We start from the raw sequence: 18,395 nt of genomic DNA, 5'->3' as shown, positions 1-18,395 counted from the left end.
AAGGCAGTGAGATCTTAGACCTAGACGGGGACATGTACCTGGGTGGTCTGCCCGAGGAGAACATGGGCCTGGCGCTGCCCCCGGAGGTGTGGTCGGCCACTCTTAACCTGGGCTACGTGGGCTGCGTGAGGGACCTCTTCATTGACGGGCAGAGCCGCAACCTGTGGAAGCTGGCGGAGGTCCAGAGTGCCACAGGAGTGAGCAGCTTCTGCACCAAGGAGACCCACGTCCGCTGTTCCAGGGACACGTGCGCCAACGGCGGGCAGTGCAGGGAGGGCTGGAACAGGCACATATGCGACTGCACCGGCACCGGCTTCCTGGGGCCAAGCTGTGAAAATGGTAAGACGTGCTGAGGCAGTGTTTACTGAAGCAGTGGTTCTCAAACATTTTCACGTCAAGGACCCCCAAATTGATATGCATTTTGGCCACGTAGGCACGCACCCCATGCATGACCCACATGTGGAAGAGTTTTGTGCCAGGGACACCCATCAGAGAAGATTTTTCAAAATGTTTTGAAGATCTAAAAGCTCACACTGTGTATTGTATTGTGATGCATTGTGAGCTTGTAGATGAAACGTAAATGTATACAGATAAAGTGAGACAAACTAGAAAGGTATAAATTAAAAGCACAATACAATAAAACAGACAAGAAAAACTAAAAAACAAAACAAACTAAAAAAAGAACGACATAAGGATCTCGAGCGCACGTCATAATAAGACGTTTGAACGACATAAGGATCTCGAGCGCACGTCTTATATGACGTGGCCACGTCATATTATGACGTTCGCACGACATAAAAACAAAATCTGCTCTATGTCACTTTAGGGGCTCCGTACATACACAATACAGTCAGTTAAAAAATATATTTTTTTGAATAGCCAACAAATAAAAAAATATTTTTTGTAAAATCTTGAAATAACTACTGGTTTAGAAAAGCATTTGCCTCAGGTCTTAAACGGTTCCTCATTTTGCTGGGGACCCCCTAGAACCCCCTCAAGGATCCCTGGGTGTCCCCGGACCCCGTATTGAGAACCACTGGACTAAAGGAAGGGAGGAAAACTCACAAAAACACTGTTATACAACGCGATTAGGATTGATTTGGATATACCCTCAGATAACACTGAAAGTGGAAGAATTTTACGTGAGCCATCTAAAAGTTAAATTACAGGACCATTCCTTTAGTGATTTATTGATGAGCTGTCAGCGTCCGGGGTGGTAGTGGTTGAATGAACTGATGAATTGTGGAAATACCGCCTGAAGCCTATCATTGCACCAATAGAAATGTCATGATTCCTCCTCAGCTTAAATCGGATCCCTTTCTCACAGAAGCAAACAAACACTGCCTGCTAATAGCATGAGGGATGTGTTGAATCCATCGTATTGAGATATGAGAGGGGGAAAAAGATCTTTGAAAAAGATTATTATACTCTGTCTTCATCATCTTCTCCTCAGCAGATTGTTTTTATGCTTCAGGCTGTCTCTGCCCTCTGGTGCAGCAGAATATAACTGCAGTCTTAAATTGCATTCCAAAATGAGATGGGGACCGTTACGAAATTGACACCTACTGATTGCGGGCATGGAAGGGAGTATAAATTAGTTACTGTGAAAGTTATGAGTCATCTTCCATGCATTTTGCTTGGGGGGAAAAAAGTGATGTCTTTGAAGAAAACTTAACCTGTGTTTTTTTAAATATTAAACCGTGAATTTCAACTAGCATTAGACATTTTTCACCGTAGGGTACCAGATGTTACCATTGATGCTAATTAAAGTTCTGTTCCATTTAGTGAGCTCTTCTACTGAGCCAAAATTTGCAATAGCTGAACCTGACCTGAATGGAACATAACTTAAGTAGCAGCATTAACTCCTGTGTTTACCCCAATATTTGGCTACTCCCTTATACTGAGTAATACTACCAAAATGTGCAATAGCAACACCTTGACTCTGTTTGACCTGAATGGTCCATAACTTTAATTAGCAACATTGTTAACTCCTGTGTTTACTCCACTATTTGGCTGCTGTGAAAAAGGTTTCTTCGTTTAACCCAGCTCCCTAATAAAGAATGATCCTACCTAGGTACAATTCAAACATTTAGCATGGCTTCAGGTGGGATACGTTTGGGATGGGACGTTTCCTTGTGAACGAGACACACCATCTCTTAACACCTCTCTGTTCCTGGATTTACCCAGAGGGCACCGTGCTGAGTTACGATGGCAGCATGTACCTGAAGGTGGTACTGCCTGCGACCTTGCATACGGAGGCCGAGGATGTATCCCTGCGCTTCATGTCCCAGAGGGCCTACGGGATGCTGATGGCCACCACCTCGCAGGAGTCTGCCGACACCCTGCGCCTGGAGCTGGACGGCGGACGGGTGAAGCTCACCGTAAACCTGGGTAATGTCGCTGCAGTGATAACGGCGGCGGGTTCACACTTAGTCGCACGACGGTGTCGCTCCCGGAAACATAGCTGACCTCCAAACTCACAACCATGTGACCATGTGGATGCGACGCGTTGTGAGTTTGTACGTCACCTATTTTCGCTGCATGACGCCGTTGTGTGAAGGAGCACACATTTGGTCCTCTCAGCCCTCCTGTCTTGTCAGTTTAGCCAGTTCTTATTACAATGGTCTCGGTTCGGTCCAACTCCCATGCTTGTCAGCATTAATAACAACTACAGTCGCTCAAAACATGGGACTTCCCCCCCCCCCCCCCCCCTTGAATTTGATCCTATTTTGTGTTTAATTTATGCAAATAACTAATTTAAGGTAAGGATTATTTAAGGATTATGCAAATTATGGAAACATCTATAATACTGTAGCTGTAAGAACTAAGTGGAATGAATACAATTTCAGGAACACTTGGGTGTCATGCTAGCCTAAGACATTGCTATTTGTCTGCGAAGGCTGGGGCTGTATTTCAAAAGATCAATAGCAAGGTACTTCAACTGGGAGATAAAAGCAAGCCATCTGAGGCAAACAACCAAACAATGGCTGTTTAACAACTGTGCACTTCGACCTGCACATAAAAAGCCAAGGGGAAATTTGTTTAGTTGTTTGCCAGCTGTTTGAAGGAAGCTGGCTGTTTAATCTACAAGTGAAAGCAGTGCTAATCTTTTGTAATAATACCTCAACGTTTCATATGGTATGTTAATACAGACCCTTCAGATTTCTTGAAATTGTCATTTTCCATTAAAGTATCAACCAAGCATTAAGCCACATGCCAAATGTAAATATTGCAACACTTTGTTAAATAGTAGGGTATAGGTGCTTCCTTACGTACAAAAAAAATCCAAAATGAGCCAAAAGCCTGATGTTGGCAAGCACAGTTTTGAGTGACTGTATACATACATACATACATACATTACATACATACATACATACTGTAGTGTACATGGTATCCCTGTTGTTCCTCCTTTTACTATACCATCACACACACGCACACACACTCTCTCTCTCCCCCTCTCTCTCTCTGTCTCCCTCTCTCTGTCCACATGTGTGTCTTTCTCTCTTTTCACCATTCTCTCCCTCTTTTCATCCCTCTCTCCCTTGCTATTTCTGTTTTTCTCTCTCCCGCTGCCAGTCTCTCTATCATTGCCTTTTCTCTGGTCTCTCTTCTCTATCTGTCTGTCTGTCTTTCTCTCTCTTGCTCATTAACTATTTTCTCTCTCTCTCTCTCTCTCTCTCTCTCTCTCTCTCTCTCTCTCTCTCTCTCTCTCTCTCTCTCTCTCTCTCGCTTTCTCTCGCTTTCTCTCGCTCTCTCCTTATCAGTTCTTCCTCCACTGGGCAGACCCAGTCTGACCATTTCAACCCTTTCAGCCCTTCAAGGGCTTCGTCTTCTGCAGTTCCAGGAGGAGACAGTCAGAGACCAGAGCTGTCATTCTCCACGACGATGACATGCTGCTCACCATGCTGTTCTTCACTTACTGGCCTGTCCATCAATTTACAGCCGTTTCATTAAGCACTGGCAGCCAGCCATGAGGAACTGACACACACACACACACAAATGCACACGTTACTCCCCCACACATATACGCCTATACTATAGACACATCTTGACTAGTGCCAGACTGATTTATCTGTCTGGCCGGTACAGTATATCGACCATTATTTTCCTTTTTTTGAGAACATTGGTTTTGGCAAAATTATATGCAGCGGTCTACGTCAATCCAAAATTGGGATCAGCATGACAACAAAATGTGGCATCGGTCGAGCTTAGGAGACATTTGCTCTGGTCCCTGGCTGTCTGCATCCACTGGTCTGTGCTGGTTGACAGCTTGAGAGCACGCCTCAGCCACATCAACTTTACCATGTGCACCCTGCAGTGTCAGCTTAATGAGGCTATAGCCCCGTCCTGCCCTGTCTTACTGAAGACACACTATTATCTGTCCGTCTTCAGACAGCAACGTCTGGTCATTCCTCTGCCACAGGTCCTGCTTGTTAGAGGTCAAACTCGATGAATCCTATTAGCATAGTATAGAGATTAGCATTACATCAGCATAGGTCCTAGGATGATGTTAACGCAACATAATTCAGCACTGTGTGTTTTAAGTTTGAATTCAATCCAATGTATGGAGGGATCACTTTATTGAGGTCAGTATGACCTCAATAAAGTGAATAAATGCTGCCCACCCCTGTCCTTAGTGTCCTAGGACAATGGTTGTTTTTATCAACAATGAATTATTTTGAATATGCACAATAGTGAAAACATGACCATCACATAGTGTAGTTTCAAGTTTCCCGCCCGACACTTTATATATTTTTTAGCAAACCAATAACAGACTTTTGAGTATGTTTATGCTAGGCTGGAAAGCAAGCCACAATTGATGGTGCCACACAGAGTCCAGTATGCTTGGAAAAACTATAATTCATACAATGTGGACTCAGATGTTCAGCTGACATAGCGTAGAGACGTGAGCTTTTCCACTGCAAAATGTATCTTCGGCAAGCGGCAGCAATAGCAAACATAATAAAGTGTAGAAATTATTATGAGTGAATGTATTGCTCTTAGAACCATTAACAAACTGATTCATTGTGCAGTAGTTTTAGTGTTTTAGTTTTTTCATGTGTAAGGTCTACTGTGGCTGAAGGTGTGCAAATCACCCTTTACCTCTTATCTGTCTTTTACTTAGAGATCCTACCTCCCTGAGGCTTGTTCAAACAAGGCAAAACACTGCGTCATCGTCTCCCATTCACTTTATATTCAAGACGGGAGTCAAGGCTGGGCGTGATGAGTTCATTCAACTTGATCTCTCAGCCCAGACCTAATCCACACCTAACCTACTGCACTATAACGTTTTCTGGAGTGAGCCCCGGGAGGCAGACACCATCTCAGGGTTAAGACCTCTGTCTCTGGAGTCACGTACCCTTGATAGACTAACAGGATTAAATGTGGCCAATTCCTTCTGTCCCCCTCTCTTCTTTAACCACTGATTTGTCTGAGTAAAGAAACGGATTACAGTCATGAGTTGACAGCCTCTGCTTGTTTAAAATATATATATCCTGCTGTATGAGACAGCATCAAATATTGAGGTCCTCATTTCGCTCTCCTTGTATATGCGCATGCAGGTCTTTCATGTGCACCAAAGAGAGTAAAGGGTGGTTTAGGCTCTCAAGCTTGTCCCCGGATGGTGGGTTTAGAAAAACGATTGAATCTGTCTGCAGAATGTACCTTGAAGGATGTGAAATGCTGTTTTCTGTCTCTTCTCTCCTTTTTTATGCTGCTCTTTTTCCTCTTTCTTTTAATCTCATCATTTCACTCTCTCTCTCGCCAGATTGTATCAGGATAGACTGTAACCTCAGTAAGTGTTTTCTTATTGATTATTAATTATTTACTGTGATTTAAGAAAAAAACATTTGAAAAAGAAAATCAATGTGCCATAATCTTGCCTCATGCACCACTGACCAAAACCATATTTTATTTATTCTGCCCTAGATCTACCTTTGAGTCTTAATGCTGGTAGTCAGTTCACAAGCTATATTCCTCACACTAAGGAGAAGAAAATGTGATATACTGTATGCTTCCGTTTGTCCCACTTGGTACTGTGTAGTTGTACAGTGATGAAATGGAACAGAATTTGAAGGATGTTTTAGGACCGTGTTCCTAAAATAGGCCTATAATTCATTTTACCCTGACTTAATTGAATGAATAGTATAATTTGGTTTCACCTGAATAAGCAGATAGAACAGCAGTGTACAATTTGTCTCATTCTTTGCAGTGATAGCAGTTTCTGCTTAGACCTTTTTTTGTATGTATATTATAATGCTGTATGAAAACAGAACATACCCAAAATAGGGCCCTGGGCCAGTTGAAAGTTAACCAAGGTTAACCAATCTGTACTGTAGGTTTTTAGTTTGTGTTTCCAAACTAGGCAAACGCGACTTCAGGAATTTATACTTTGTTGTAGGACCACGTCACTTGCCCAAAATCCGTAGGTTGTGAGATGTTCTGACATGGTTGTAGACAAAGAGCTTAGGATATGAGAGTATTATGCTAGATAATAACCACTGCAAATTCTGGCTCCCAATTTGAAACAAATTGAGAGCCATTATATTGAAGTTGACTCACAATCCTGAGTAAAAGATGAAGACTAGAAGACTGTCAAATACTGAAACTACCATGCCTACTTCTATTAAGAGCATTTGATGAGTACTCATCAGTGATTGATTGATTGACAATTTTATTTCACAGTATGTACAGTATGGGTACATTTCAAACGAAAGCACAAGTCAATACAAAAACTGTTAGGCGCCATACACACTATTAAAATGAAATCGCTCTCTCTGTTCTGGGGGAGAGAGGGGGGGGGGGGGGGGGGGCAGAGCAGCTCGCAATTCATTTTCAATGGGAGTCACTGAGTTTCACAGAGCAGCTCTGCTCCATGGGGGGGAGGAGGGCAGAACACAGCCATGGAGCAGAGCTGCTCTGTACTCCCATTGAAAATGAATTGGGAGCTGCTCTGCTCCTCCTCTCCCCCCGAAACAGAGAGAGCGATTTCGTTTCAATAGTGTGTCAGGCGCCTTACTATGGATGACACCATGATTAAGCTCACACTTGTTTATAACAGGGTCTACCCTTTTCAATTCATCAGAACATTTGCAGACGTACAAATATACACTTTGTATCATCATTTAACCCATTCTGACCTGAGATCAGATTCATACGAGGTTTCCGCCGGACACACACTGGTCTGATGAACCCATTCTGACCTGAGATCAGATTCTCGATTTTTCAAAAAATAGCAGACCTACAAGCTCGTATCGCGCCACTCGGTGGCGCGATATGAGCTTGTAGATCTGCTATTTTTAAATAGCTAAAGCATAACATGATGCTGACACCAAAATGGGTGCCCGTTCAGAATGGGTTAAAGAAAGGAAAAAAAGGAAAAACATGTACATTACGGGGACAAATTGGTGGTTCTCGACCTCAGTCGTGGATACAGAGAGCATTACTGGTTTTCTAATCTAACATGTAGTTAAATTGGATGTAATAGGGTGTAACATTTATTCCAGATTATCTTTTAGATTTCATTTGGCTGGATTTTACATTATGGTTATTTTCGAGTAGTTCAGGATAACACATTAGCATGGATTCTGCGCTGAAATGCTAACCAAATGAAAACAGGATTTTGTTTGTTTATATCTCTTCCAATGCTTTGTAGGACATTGTTTGAGTGTTCATATAGTACATTGCCATCCTTAGTGTTCATTTATCAATTTGTAACTGAGATGGGTCCATTTGGTTACATTTATACACTATCAGAGTTAAATGAAGACTGTGGATTTACTGTATATTTATTGTACACAGGAACACAGCATACATTTACGGTGTGGAAAAAAAGAAAAAAAAAACGAATTCAAAAACCTTTTTAGCTTTGATTTAAAATAATTGAGGGCCCTATTTAGACGGCCGAGGCACATAGGGTGTGTCCACACCAATTTAGCTATTTAGAGGGCACGTTATCTGGCCACTGAGGTCGGCGCACGGTGCTAAGGGTTTGTACCTCTGAATTAGTCATGAGTTTGGTTTGATCATGACATTAATTAAACCAGAGAGAGTCAGAGAGTCATTCCCTTTAAAGAGATTGTGTGCGAAAAAATGAAAGTGTGTGACCATCTAGCAGCAGTATTGTAATGTAAGACACACTCAGGAGAAGGAGAAGTAGTCCGCACACTGTTTGTAGCTCCCACAGGACATTTATTTATTTAGAAGGATGACAACGTTTCGACCCTTTTATGGGTCTTCGTCAGATTATGAGTACAACAACAAAGTAGGCGTGTTATATACAGATAGGGGCAAGTTTAACAATGAACAAGCCACTGTTTGCAATGACGATAATTACACTGACACACCCACCACGTCTATGAAGTCAGGCTGAGCAGTGTCAAGCCAAGAACACATAGAGTAACCCACCACATCTATGAAGTCAGGCTGAGCAGTGTCAAGCCAAGAACACATAGAGTAACCCACCACATCTATGAAGTCAGGCTGAGCAGTGTCAAGCCAAGAACACATAGAGTAACCCACCACGTCTATGAAGTCAGGCTGAGCAGTGTCAAGCCAAGAACACATAGAGTAACCCACCACGTCTATGAAGTCAGGCTGAGCAGTGTCAAGCCAAGAACACATAGAGTAACCCACCACATCTATGAAGTCAGGCTGAGCAGTGTCAAGCCAAGAACACATAGAGTAACCCACCACGTCTATGAAGTCAGGCTGAGCAGTGTCAAGCCAAGAACACATAGAGTAACCCACCACATCTATGAAGTCAGGCTGAGCAGTGTCAAGCCAAGAACACATAGAGTAACCCACCACATCTATGAAGTCAGGCTGAGCAGTGTCAAGCCAAGAACACATAGAGTAACCCACCACATCTATGAAGTCAGGCTGAGCATGTGTCAAGCCAAGAACACATAGAGTAAAACTACTAGAGGCACTATAAAGGCCGACTCTTTGTTATAATATATAAAAGTCAAGGGTAAGGTGGTACAGACTGAGGTGCAGAAAAACTGATGAACACACTCACTCAATATAAGTTATGTTCTTCTTTAATTAAACCACCAATTAAGATGTGCATTTTTGTGTTGGAACTCTATGGCTATTGACGTTAACTGGTGTCTATTGAGCAGAGACAGATAAAGAAAGCCATTCATTATTACGGGATGAGATGTATTGGAAGATATTCTAAATCTAATATGATGCATAAAATGTATGTATTTTTATCCCTTCCTTCTCCCTCCCTCTTTTCTCACTGCTTGTTTCCTTGCGATGAAAATGGGCACTTACCCGATGATATGTATTGATCATCTGGGCCAGATCATTCATTCAATTTAATAATCATATGCTCCCTGTCAGTTAGGTTGGTTTTAAACCACATGCTATTAAAGCATGATGGATGGCTGCGCGCTCTGTGCGTCAGGAGACCCACATTTGATGGTGACCTGTTAATGCATTGAGTGTTAATTGCACTCTAGTAAGGAAATATCTGGACTGTCACTGCACCGACCAACTTGAAGGTCTTATAACAAAGTGCATAAGATCACAGTGCGCCCTGATTTCACCAGAGCACACATCACTTTTAGACCAACCATGGTCGCTAAATAGGCATAAGATCATTTGGTATTTAGATAACGTGGGCACTGGGTGTAAAATCTGTAATGGTTGGAAAATAGCAATGACAGTTGTGCTGTGGCCAGCACTTTGTGCTGTGCATAAGATATAGGGCCCCAAGAGTTGAATCAGACTCGCATTTATCTGGGAGTTTGTTCCAGATAATGTGGTGCACTGCATACAGTGAAAACGGAATGCTGCATCCCCATGTTTAGTCCTGATTCCTGGAACGGAAAGCAGCTGTGGATGATTCATGATGCAGATTGAAAGCAGCCACGGATGATTCATGATGCAGAAAACCATTCAATGCTTTATGAACCAAACGACCCAGTGTAACATTCTAAGAGTAGAGTGATAACATCCATTTTCTTGGTATTAGTATGGTATTAGTAACTTGAGCAGCAGTGTTTTGAATCAACTCTAGTCTCAGGGTTTACTTTAGTCCACTGAAGTAAAGTTAAAATAAATGACTTCATCATGAATACAATTAGACTTCGTGTGTGTGTGTGTGTGTGTGTGTGTGTGTGTGTGTGTGTGTGTGTGTGTGTGTGTGTGTGTGTGTGTGTGTGTGTGTGTGTGTGTGTGTGTGTGTGTGTGTGTGTGTGTGTGTGTGTGTGTGTGTGTGTGTGTGTGTGTGTGTGTGTGTGTGAAAAAGCAGTGATTGTTGGCTGGTACAATCAATAGACCACAAATTATTTGAAACCCCCTGTCAGCCAAGGGACCCTGCAGGGTCCTGTGAATGACAGGGGGTTTCCAAGAAGCTGTGGTTTATTGATTGGTAAAATGGTAAATGGTGCATTTATATAGCGCCTTTATCCAAGGTGCTTTACAGAGATTGTGCATTACATTCACCCATTCACACACACATTCATACACCGATGGCAGCGGAAACCATGCAAGGCACCAACTAGCACATCGGGAGCAATTAGGGGTTCAGTGTCTTGCTCAAGGACACTTCGACAGTAACTCTGGGGGAGCCCGGGTTCGAACTGGCAACCTTACGTTTACCATCCAGGCACTCTACCCCTGAGCCACCGCCGCCCAGATTCTTAAATTCATATTTGGAGCTTAGTTATGTTCACAAGGCCCACAATTCCATCTTCTGGCTGGATAGGACATAGTTTTTTTTCCTTGCATTGTAATAGCAGCGTACAGCATACATATTGGACAAAACATCTCAAAAGTAGAAGTGTAAGGCTGCAACTATTGTTTACTTTCTTTGTGATTATTCTTTCACAAAGTTTCAGTGATTGCTTATTCAACTTTTTTGGTGTGCTTTCTTGTAAACATTATACATGTAGTATGTATACTTACTGTATACATTTATTACAATATTTAATTATAATGAATTGAAACAAATACATTTGAATATAAGTTTTTAATGAACTACATAAAACAACTTTACTCTGAATAACCACTTAAGCCCTATTTTATACTTATTGCGAACGCTATTGAGCCATTACTACAGTATGTTACCTGGGCAGAACTGTCTGTCTGTCTGTCTATCTGTCTGTGTGTGTCACGCTGTGACACCACCCGACCCCCCCCCCCCCCCAGGAAGGATGATATAGGGCCATGAGTGTCTATTTCAAACAAAGTGTTTTTTGACTGGGGGGTCATATTTTGACAGGAGGAATTGCCTGTCATAATTTGACAGGTAGTCTACTCCTCCTCCCAGCCAACACTCCCCCACTGACAGGTAGTACCCCCCTCCCCCCCAGAGAGGACGTATAGGGCCCTAGTCTACTCCTCCTCCCAGCCAACACTCCCCACTGACAGGTTACCCAGTGTTACATTTTCACAGTTTCACAGTGTCAGTGGATCAACACCTGCAGATAACATGTCCAACATGTCTCAACATAACCATCTATTATGATATTTTACAGCACTGTGTGCTTCAGTATGTTGACAAGCTAATGAATCTAAAATATGTGAAAGTTTATTTATTTTTATTACATTATGGCAAATAATGATTTTTTTTAGATTATTCTAATTCGTTGGGATGGACCTGTATATTAATGTAATCCTGGGCGCTACACTTCCTCTGCAAACCTGGGGGGCAGTGAACTGACCTCATGCTTCCTTCTATGCATGTGAAGTCCAAGCTGCTTCTTTTCACCTGACACGGGGAGTTTCCCCAGCTGGACGTAGCGCGTGGAAGGAACACGTTATTCCTACCTGTTCCCCCACCCCCATGTGGTGTGGAAGAATCAAGGCCAATGTGAATCATCAAGGGACCAGGAAATCTATTATATTTGGGAACAGTTTCAATCAAATGCACTCAGTGTGAATCTGCCCTTAAACTAGGACGTTATGTGGACCTTGAGATCCACATAGAAATTGTGTGACTCTGTGGATCTCAGACAACATGTGACCATTCTGTCATCTCCGGCAGTCACATTTTGCCAAGGTTTCAGTGATTGCTTCCAATATAGAATTAAAGTTAAATATTTGAAAAGGTATAAAACTTGAACTGTCTACTGGCAGTGTGAGTCCAGGGTTTGGCGTTGATTGGTCCATCAGTTTGTGAAATTTGCTCCAGACAGATACGTAGATAGACAGACAAACAGACACACTGCACACACACACATGCACACACACACACACACACACACACACACACACACACACACACACACACACACACACACACACACACACACACACACACACACACACACACAGACACACAGACACACAGACACACAGACACACACACACACACACACACACACACACACACACACACACACACACACACACACACACACACACACCCTGCCATAGTTTTTAGTCTCTTAGCCTCTTCCACTCGCTGTCCCTACCAGCAGATGGCATTGCAACATCATTATGCCATAGCTGCACAAGGTGGGACCCAAGAGGAATAGTGTTTATGAAAGGGACTTGTCAGGAACAACAAGACATTGATCCATAGAAATTCTGACTTTACGCATAGGCTCTGTGGGACATGATATATGATATTGATTACTCAGGTTCATGTTGAGGAATAATACGTATATTGTAAGCTGTCATTTACAATGGTACATCATTCCAGTGTTGAAATCTGCATTAAAGGTGGGTGTCTTCGTGACTTCCACCTAATATTCTATAGCTGACCTAATTTACATGCATTTGCATCAATTTAATATGTAGTCATATAGGGAGGGAAACTTAACACATTTCAAAGGAAGTTGGTACAAATTGTTCAGTGCCATGTGCCAAGACTGGATAGAAAATCCTGTTTAGGGCATTTGAAATTCAAGGATGCAGCATATTGCAGCCATAACTAGCTTTTCCGATGAGTTTATTCAATGCATTATTGTTTTTAATCGGCCTTCATTTGTGATGAGAGATACAGACCATCTGGAGCATCTGCCACGGAGCTGCCCATTGCAATGATCGGCTCAATAACAAAAGGGCAACAGGGGGTTTGCAATTTACAAGAACAAATATTACAGCCGTGTCCTTGAGTCAAGAATGAATCATCTATGGAATTGTACACTGAGTGCATTGTTATTTTCCAATTTAAAATGAGGCATTTGCTTTACAAAGTAGCATAATTAACATGCTTTGATTAACGCGCCCCAGCTCCTGTTCAAAGTCTCAGCTCACTCATTATGCTGAATTGTATAACATTTCTGTGCCTTTGAAGTGTTTCTTGTTAAATATATTATGTGAAATACATTACATTTTTATAGATCAAACCGGACCCTTTAATGTAGCTGCCTCTGGTAATGAAATGTCACTGAATGCCCCCTATACGCTGCACGACTGTCAAAGTCGTCACTCGTCAGATACCCTGTAGTTGTCAGCTTGATGTGCATGGTTCACACTACACAACTCGCTTGGAATAGCGTGTCTTAAGTCGTTGTGGTTTCTCAAACTGCATGAGTGATCACTACCGACAAGGGATCACACACACTAAGAGATTTCAACAGGACATGATATGGCAACACAGAGGTGCAATATTCTGTTTATTGCGACCGAAGGTCGCAGTTGACTATGGAATTGTGCGTTTTTCGTCACTCAAAATTCTCAAATCCCTATACATGGGGAGTTTTTCATCACTCAGAATCCCCATACATGGGGAGTTTTTCATCACTCAAAATCCCCATACATGGGGAGTTTTTCATCACTCAAAATCCCCATACATGGGGAGTTTTTCATCACTCAAAATCCCCATACATGGGTGAGTTTTTCATCACTCAAAATCCCCATACATGGGGAGTTTTTCATCACTCAAAATCCCCATACATGGGTCGTGAGTCGTGACATCACTATGACATCATCATCACCATACATGGGGAAAGCCTCCATATATTGTGTCCCCTGCCCAGGTCTTGTGAGTCGTGACATCACTATGACATCATCATCCCCATACATGGGGAAAGCCTCCATATATTGTGCCCCCTGCCCAGGTCTTGTGAGTCGTGACATCACTATGACATCATCATCCCCATACATGGGGAAAGCCTCCATACATGTATATTGTGCCCAGGTCTCGTGACATACACTATGACATCATCAGGGATATTAAGCCCATGTTAAGGGATATTAAGACATTCCATATGTTGATCCATTCCTTGCCCATCCATCCTTCCTCTTCGATGTCTCCCTTTTGACTGATATCTGTCCATAAACTGTAGACTGGCCTGCCCCAAAGTTATCTGTGCAGCCACGCCTGGCAGCCGGCAAAAAACTAGAGTTCTCAACAGGCCCGAAAATTAAGGCCTACCTGGGCCCTCATCAAACCCTGTACACTGCACTGCCACCCTTATATCTCCATATATGGAGCTGACCTGTTCTAACATTCCATATGTTGATCTGACCTCATCATACCCTGTACACTCAAGACACATATATATATATATATAATGATTATTATTTAAATAATTATTGCAGCTCTATTAGGTCAATTAATTTGTCCCCCTTTGTTTGCATTATTACTGTATGACCATGTGGGTCAAGCGTAATGATTTGTTTAACTAATGAACTAAGTCAACCAACATACAGTAGTCCACAATGCAGGGAATGGACTTAGTCGTTTCTTCGGTCGGTAATCATATCAATTATTATTCGAAAAGTATTTCAGTCATGGCGAACATTATGTAGGGCAGGTTACTACAGTACCATTCTGTAGGTGTCAATGTAAGAAATTATCCCCTCACAGAATCTGGCAAACCCTGCAGGACAAGCGCAGGAAAAACGTTCCCAAATGTTTGCACGTGTGTAATTGTGGGTCACAGACAGTATGCACCATCATTGCTAGCAATATTTATGATACCTACAGTAAATCAATAAAGGTCTATATATCTATAAATCTAAATTGTTTATACAATAAAAAAGAAACACCCATGTCCACCTGTCCTGTGCTCTCATTGGCTGTAGCACATCTTCTGTTCTCAGTGCTGGTCACAACACATTTCATACTGCATGATTTACAGTTACCGGCCAGATATTTGGTACCCCTATCTGCCGGTGAATGGATTGGGAACTCCAGTATAAGTCAAGTCATAGGTTGTATTTGTACATGACATGCACAGGAAAAATCAGCATACTGCACAAGATTGCAGATGTGCACAAATTATGCAAAGTGATGTGGCGATAAGGACTACTTAAAATAGCTAGGCTACTAATCTGTCATCTGTACTGTGTCTCTGCTCTGTCTGGGGCTGGACTGCAACAACTTTCTGTTTATTGAATCAACAAGAAAACAATTTCAATGTTTTTTGGCCATAGAATACAGTTTGGAGTGTAGAATGTTGTAGAATGTTGGTCCTACAGTATATACATTGAACCCAAGTCAAGTGCAAAGGCATTTCCTTTCTCTATATCTGATTGTATCTTTGTCTTTTTTTATCTGTTAGCTGATGGAAATTATCAATAATTCCAGTTTGAATGAATTGTGCATCCAATCAATCAGGTGTTTTATACAGAATGTTTTATTTTATAGTATCAAAAGGCATTACTAACAATTACTGCTTTTTCAAAAGGTGTCTGGAAGCAATTCTAAGCCGACACCTGTAAAAATGAATATCAGATGAGGATATGAAGAACCTACGGTATAGCCAATTTGTCTTTATTGTTTAGTATTGTTTTCAGCCTCATCCACTTGTCCTTGCGGTGTCCCTTGAAATTCTCCTACACCCCAAGCTCAATTAGACAGACAACCCCTAAAGGCCCAGCTGGCTTAGGCATGGCCAATTAGCTTCCCAAGCGTTGTCAGAACTCCTTTGAACTGTAGTGTTGGCCTGTTGCATAGGCACTGATTGTGGCTGATGGTGCTGGTTGCAGTGGCAAGCTTTGGCAGTGTGACCCATTTTAGAGGCAAATCATAAGACCAGTAGAAAAGGGGAAAAAGAGTACTGTACTGGAATAATTTATAGCCTGAAAAACAACAGAAGGCGTTTTTGTCTGGATCTTCAAGCACCACTAATGCTCTTGGGTTCATTGGTTGAGAATTGGTTTCTCAATAGAATTAAACTTGGCTCTTCAGAAGTATAAGACACCATATTTAGCTTTTCTTCACCTCACTGGTACTGATTTCTGAGTGGTTCCAAAAACCTGACTGGGTCTTTCATGCCTGCGTGCATGTGATACAGATCATAATATATTATATTATGTACGACTAGGAGGTGCTTCTCTATTGAGAGGATGAATCTAGGGCTGCAACTATCGTCTATTTTCTTAGCGATTATTCTGTCAATCCGTTTTTGAATAATCAAGAAGCACATGTTTTTATGCAACGTTGTCACGCAAAAAATTGAGAAAATCTAAGAACTCAACGTCTTGCATTGCAAAGCGTTATGAGCTTATATATTGTGTATGATCTCTATTTAGGAAAAGATTTGCAGTGCCGAACGCCAAGATAAAATATTATATGCACACTTGTATTCTCATTCTATAATAAATATTTGTTAAATCTATTTGTGAGTTATCTGACTGAACTTGATTATTTCCAATTAACTGTTACACCCCTAGATTAATCCATACATAAGTGATTTGTCAGACTGATCTCACCCAAACCCGGTGAAATAGCACAGATTGGCAATTCCATACATACACGCCTAGAAAACACCGAAAAATCCGTACATATTATACTACTCCTGTTTTGACCGCGACGGAGGCGTGGCTTTCACTAGTATTGTATATATATATATGTTTTTAATTATTATTATATTTTACCGTGTTTGGGTTAGATCGGGTTATGTATGGATTTGGGGGTTTTCTAGGCGTGTATGTATGGAAATGCCAAACCATGCCATTTCACGGTGTTTGGGTGAGGCCGGGTTGGATTTGTAGTCACTTGGAAATGTCCTTACTGTGCCTCCCAGGCAAGGGCCCAGAGATGCTGCTCGTAGGCCAGAAGCTGAATGACAATGAGTGGCACACGGTGAAGGTGGTACGCCGCGGGAAGAATTTGCAGCTGTCAGTGGACAATGTGACCGTGGAAGGTAAGTGGAAAGCACCCTAAAAGCCTTGGCAAGGAAATGACATTTCGAAATGGCTTCAGATTTAGCGGAGAGGCTTTTATTGTCCAAACAAAACAGGCCAGTATAAATCCCCACACCACGGGTGCTCCTCCTGGCACTCATCCCTCAGACCAAAAGAAAAAGGAAAAGCAATACCACAAAAAACACCGTTCCCCTTTTCTGGCGAGAGTCCAATTTTTTGGTTTTCTTTGCCAGCTCATGTGGCATGCTAGTGTGGCATCATTTCAGCGTGTTGGTTTGTCACGCTACATACTGAGTCATTAGAGTTTGGGTCACAGAGATAAAGTCCTTGTATGTGCAAATACATAAGAAATAATATTCTCAGAGCATTAACCGAGATATATATTGAAAATGGTCCTTATCCAAAGCCCTTTACAATTACGTTACATTCACCCATTCCATTCACAAACACATTCACACAAAGTCAAGAGGCAACTATGGAAGACACAATACCAGGAAGAGCCAGGGATGGAACCAGGAACCTTCCTGTTCCTACTTCTTGTACCACTGCTGCCGTTGACAATGATGTGTGTATTCGCAGTTTAACATGTATTTATTCACACGTAGGTTTTATGACTGGTGCCCACACACGATTGGAGTTCAACAGCATTGAGACTGGTATCATGACAGAGAGGAGATTCATCTCTGTGGTACCTTCCAATTTCATTGGTCACCTACAAGCCCTCGCCTTCAACGGGATGCCATATCTAGACCAGTGCAAGAATGGAGACATCTCGTTCTGTGAGCTGAATGCCCGTTTCGGCATGCGGAGCATTGTGGCCGATCCTGTGAGCTTCATCACCCAAGCTAGCTACCTCGCCTTCTCCACCTTGCAGGCCTACGCCTCCATGCACCTGTTTTTCCAGTTTAAGACCACCAGTACAGATGGGCTCATACTTTACAACTCTGGAGATGGCAGCGACTTCATAGTGGTGGAGCTAGTCAAAGGGTAAGTTGTATTGTGAGGTGGAAATCGATTTGAACTTGAAGTTTTTTTTGCAGAAAGAGTTTGGGCTCAAAGTGATATAGCAATATTAAAATAATAATGAAAAGCAAATTAATAATTTGTGCACAAATCCAAGAGATAGAGATGTATCTCTCTCTCTCTCTCTCGCTCTCTCTCTGTTTCTGTTTCTCTCTCAAAAAACGAAAGATGTACCAAAAGAAAAATCATTGTTGTAAGCAAAGTAAAACTGAATTGATTGCCGAATCGAAATGTCAACCAAATGCCAAACTTGTGTCTGATCAGCTTAGATATACCCTTAAGCTACGTTTATTGTAGGATATTCTTTCAAATCT

General features: G+C 42.0%; 1 protein-coding gene across 1 annotated transcript in view; it reads left to right on the top strand.

Moving 5' to 3' along the window:
• The first annotated feature begins 216 nt into the window (after positions 1-216).
• LOC310874583 (neurexin-2-like) overlaps positions 217-18,395 on the top strand; it is a 116,874-nt gene continuing 98,695 nt past the window's right edge. The window contains exons 1-4 of the mRNA XM_083787440.1: positions 217-339; positions 2,188-2,391; positions 16,938-17,057; positions 17,664-18,045. Coding sequence (XP_083643566.1) covers positions 2,217-2,391; positions 16,938-17,057; positions 17,664-18,045 — 677 coding nt within the window. The 5' untranslated portion in view covers positions 217-339; positions 2,188-2,216. The remainder of the gene's footprint in view (positions 340-2,187; positions 2,392-16,937; positions 17,058-17,663; positions 18,046-18,395) is intronic.

The sequence above is a fragment of the Protomyctophum parallelum genome (genome assembly GCF_964188405.1).
Source record: "Protomyctophum parallelum genome assembly, chromosome: 1".
Lineage (NCBI taxonomy): Eukaryota > Metazoa > Chordata > Actinopteri > Myctophiformes > Myctophidae > Protomyctophum > Protomyctophum parallelum.
This window is presented reverse-complemented; position numbering and strand designations above follow the sequence as displayed.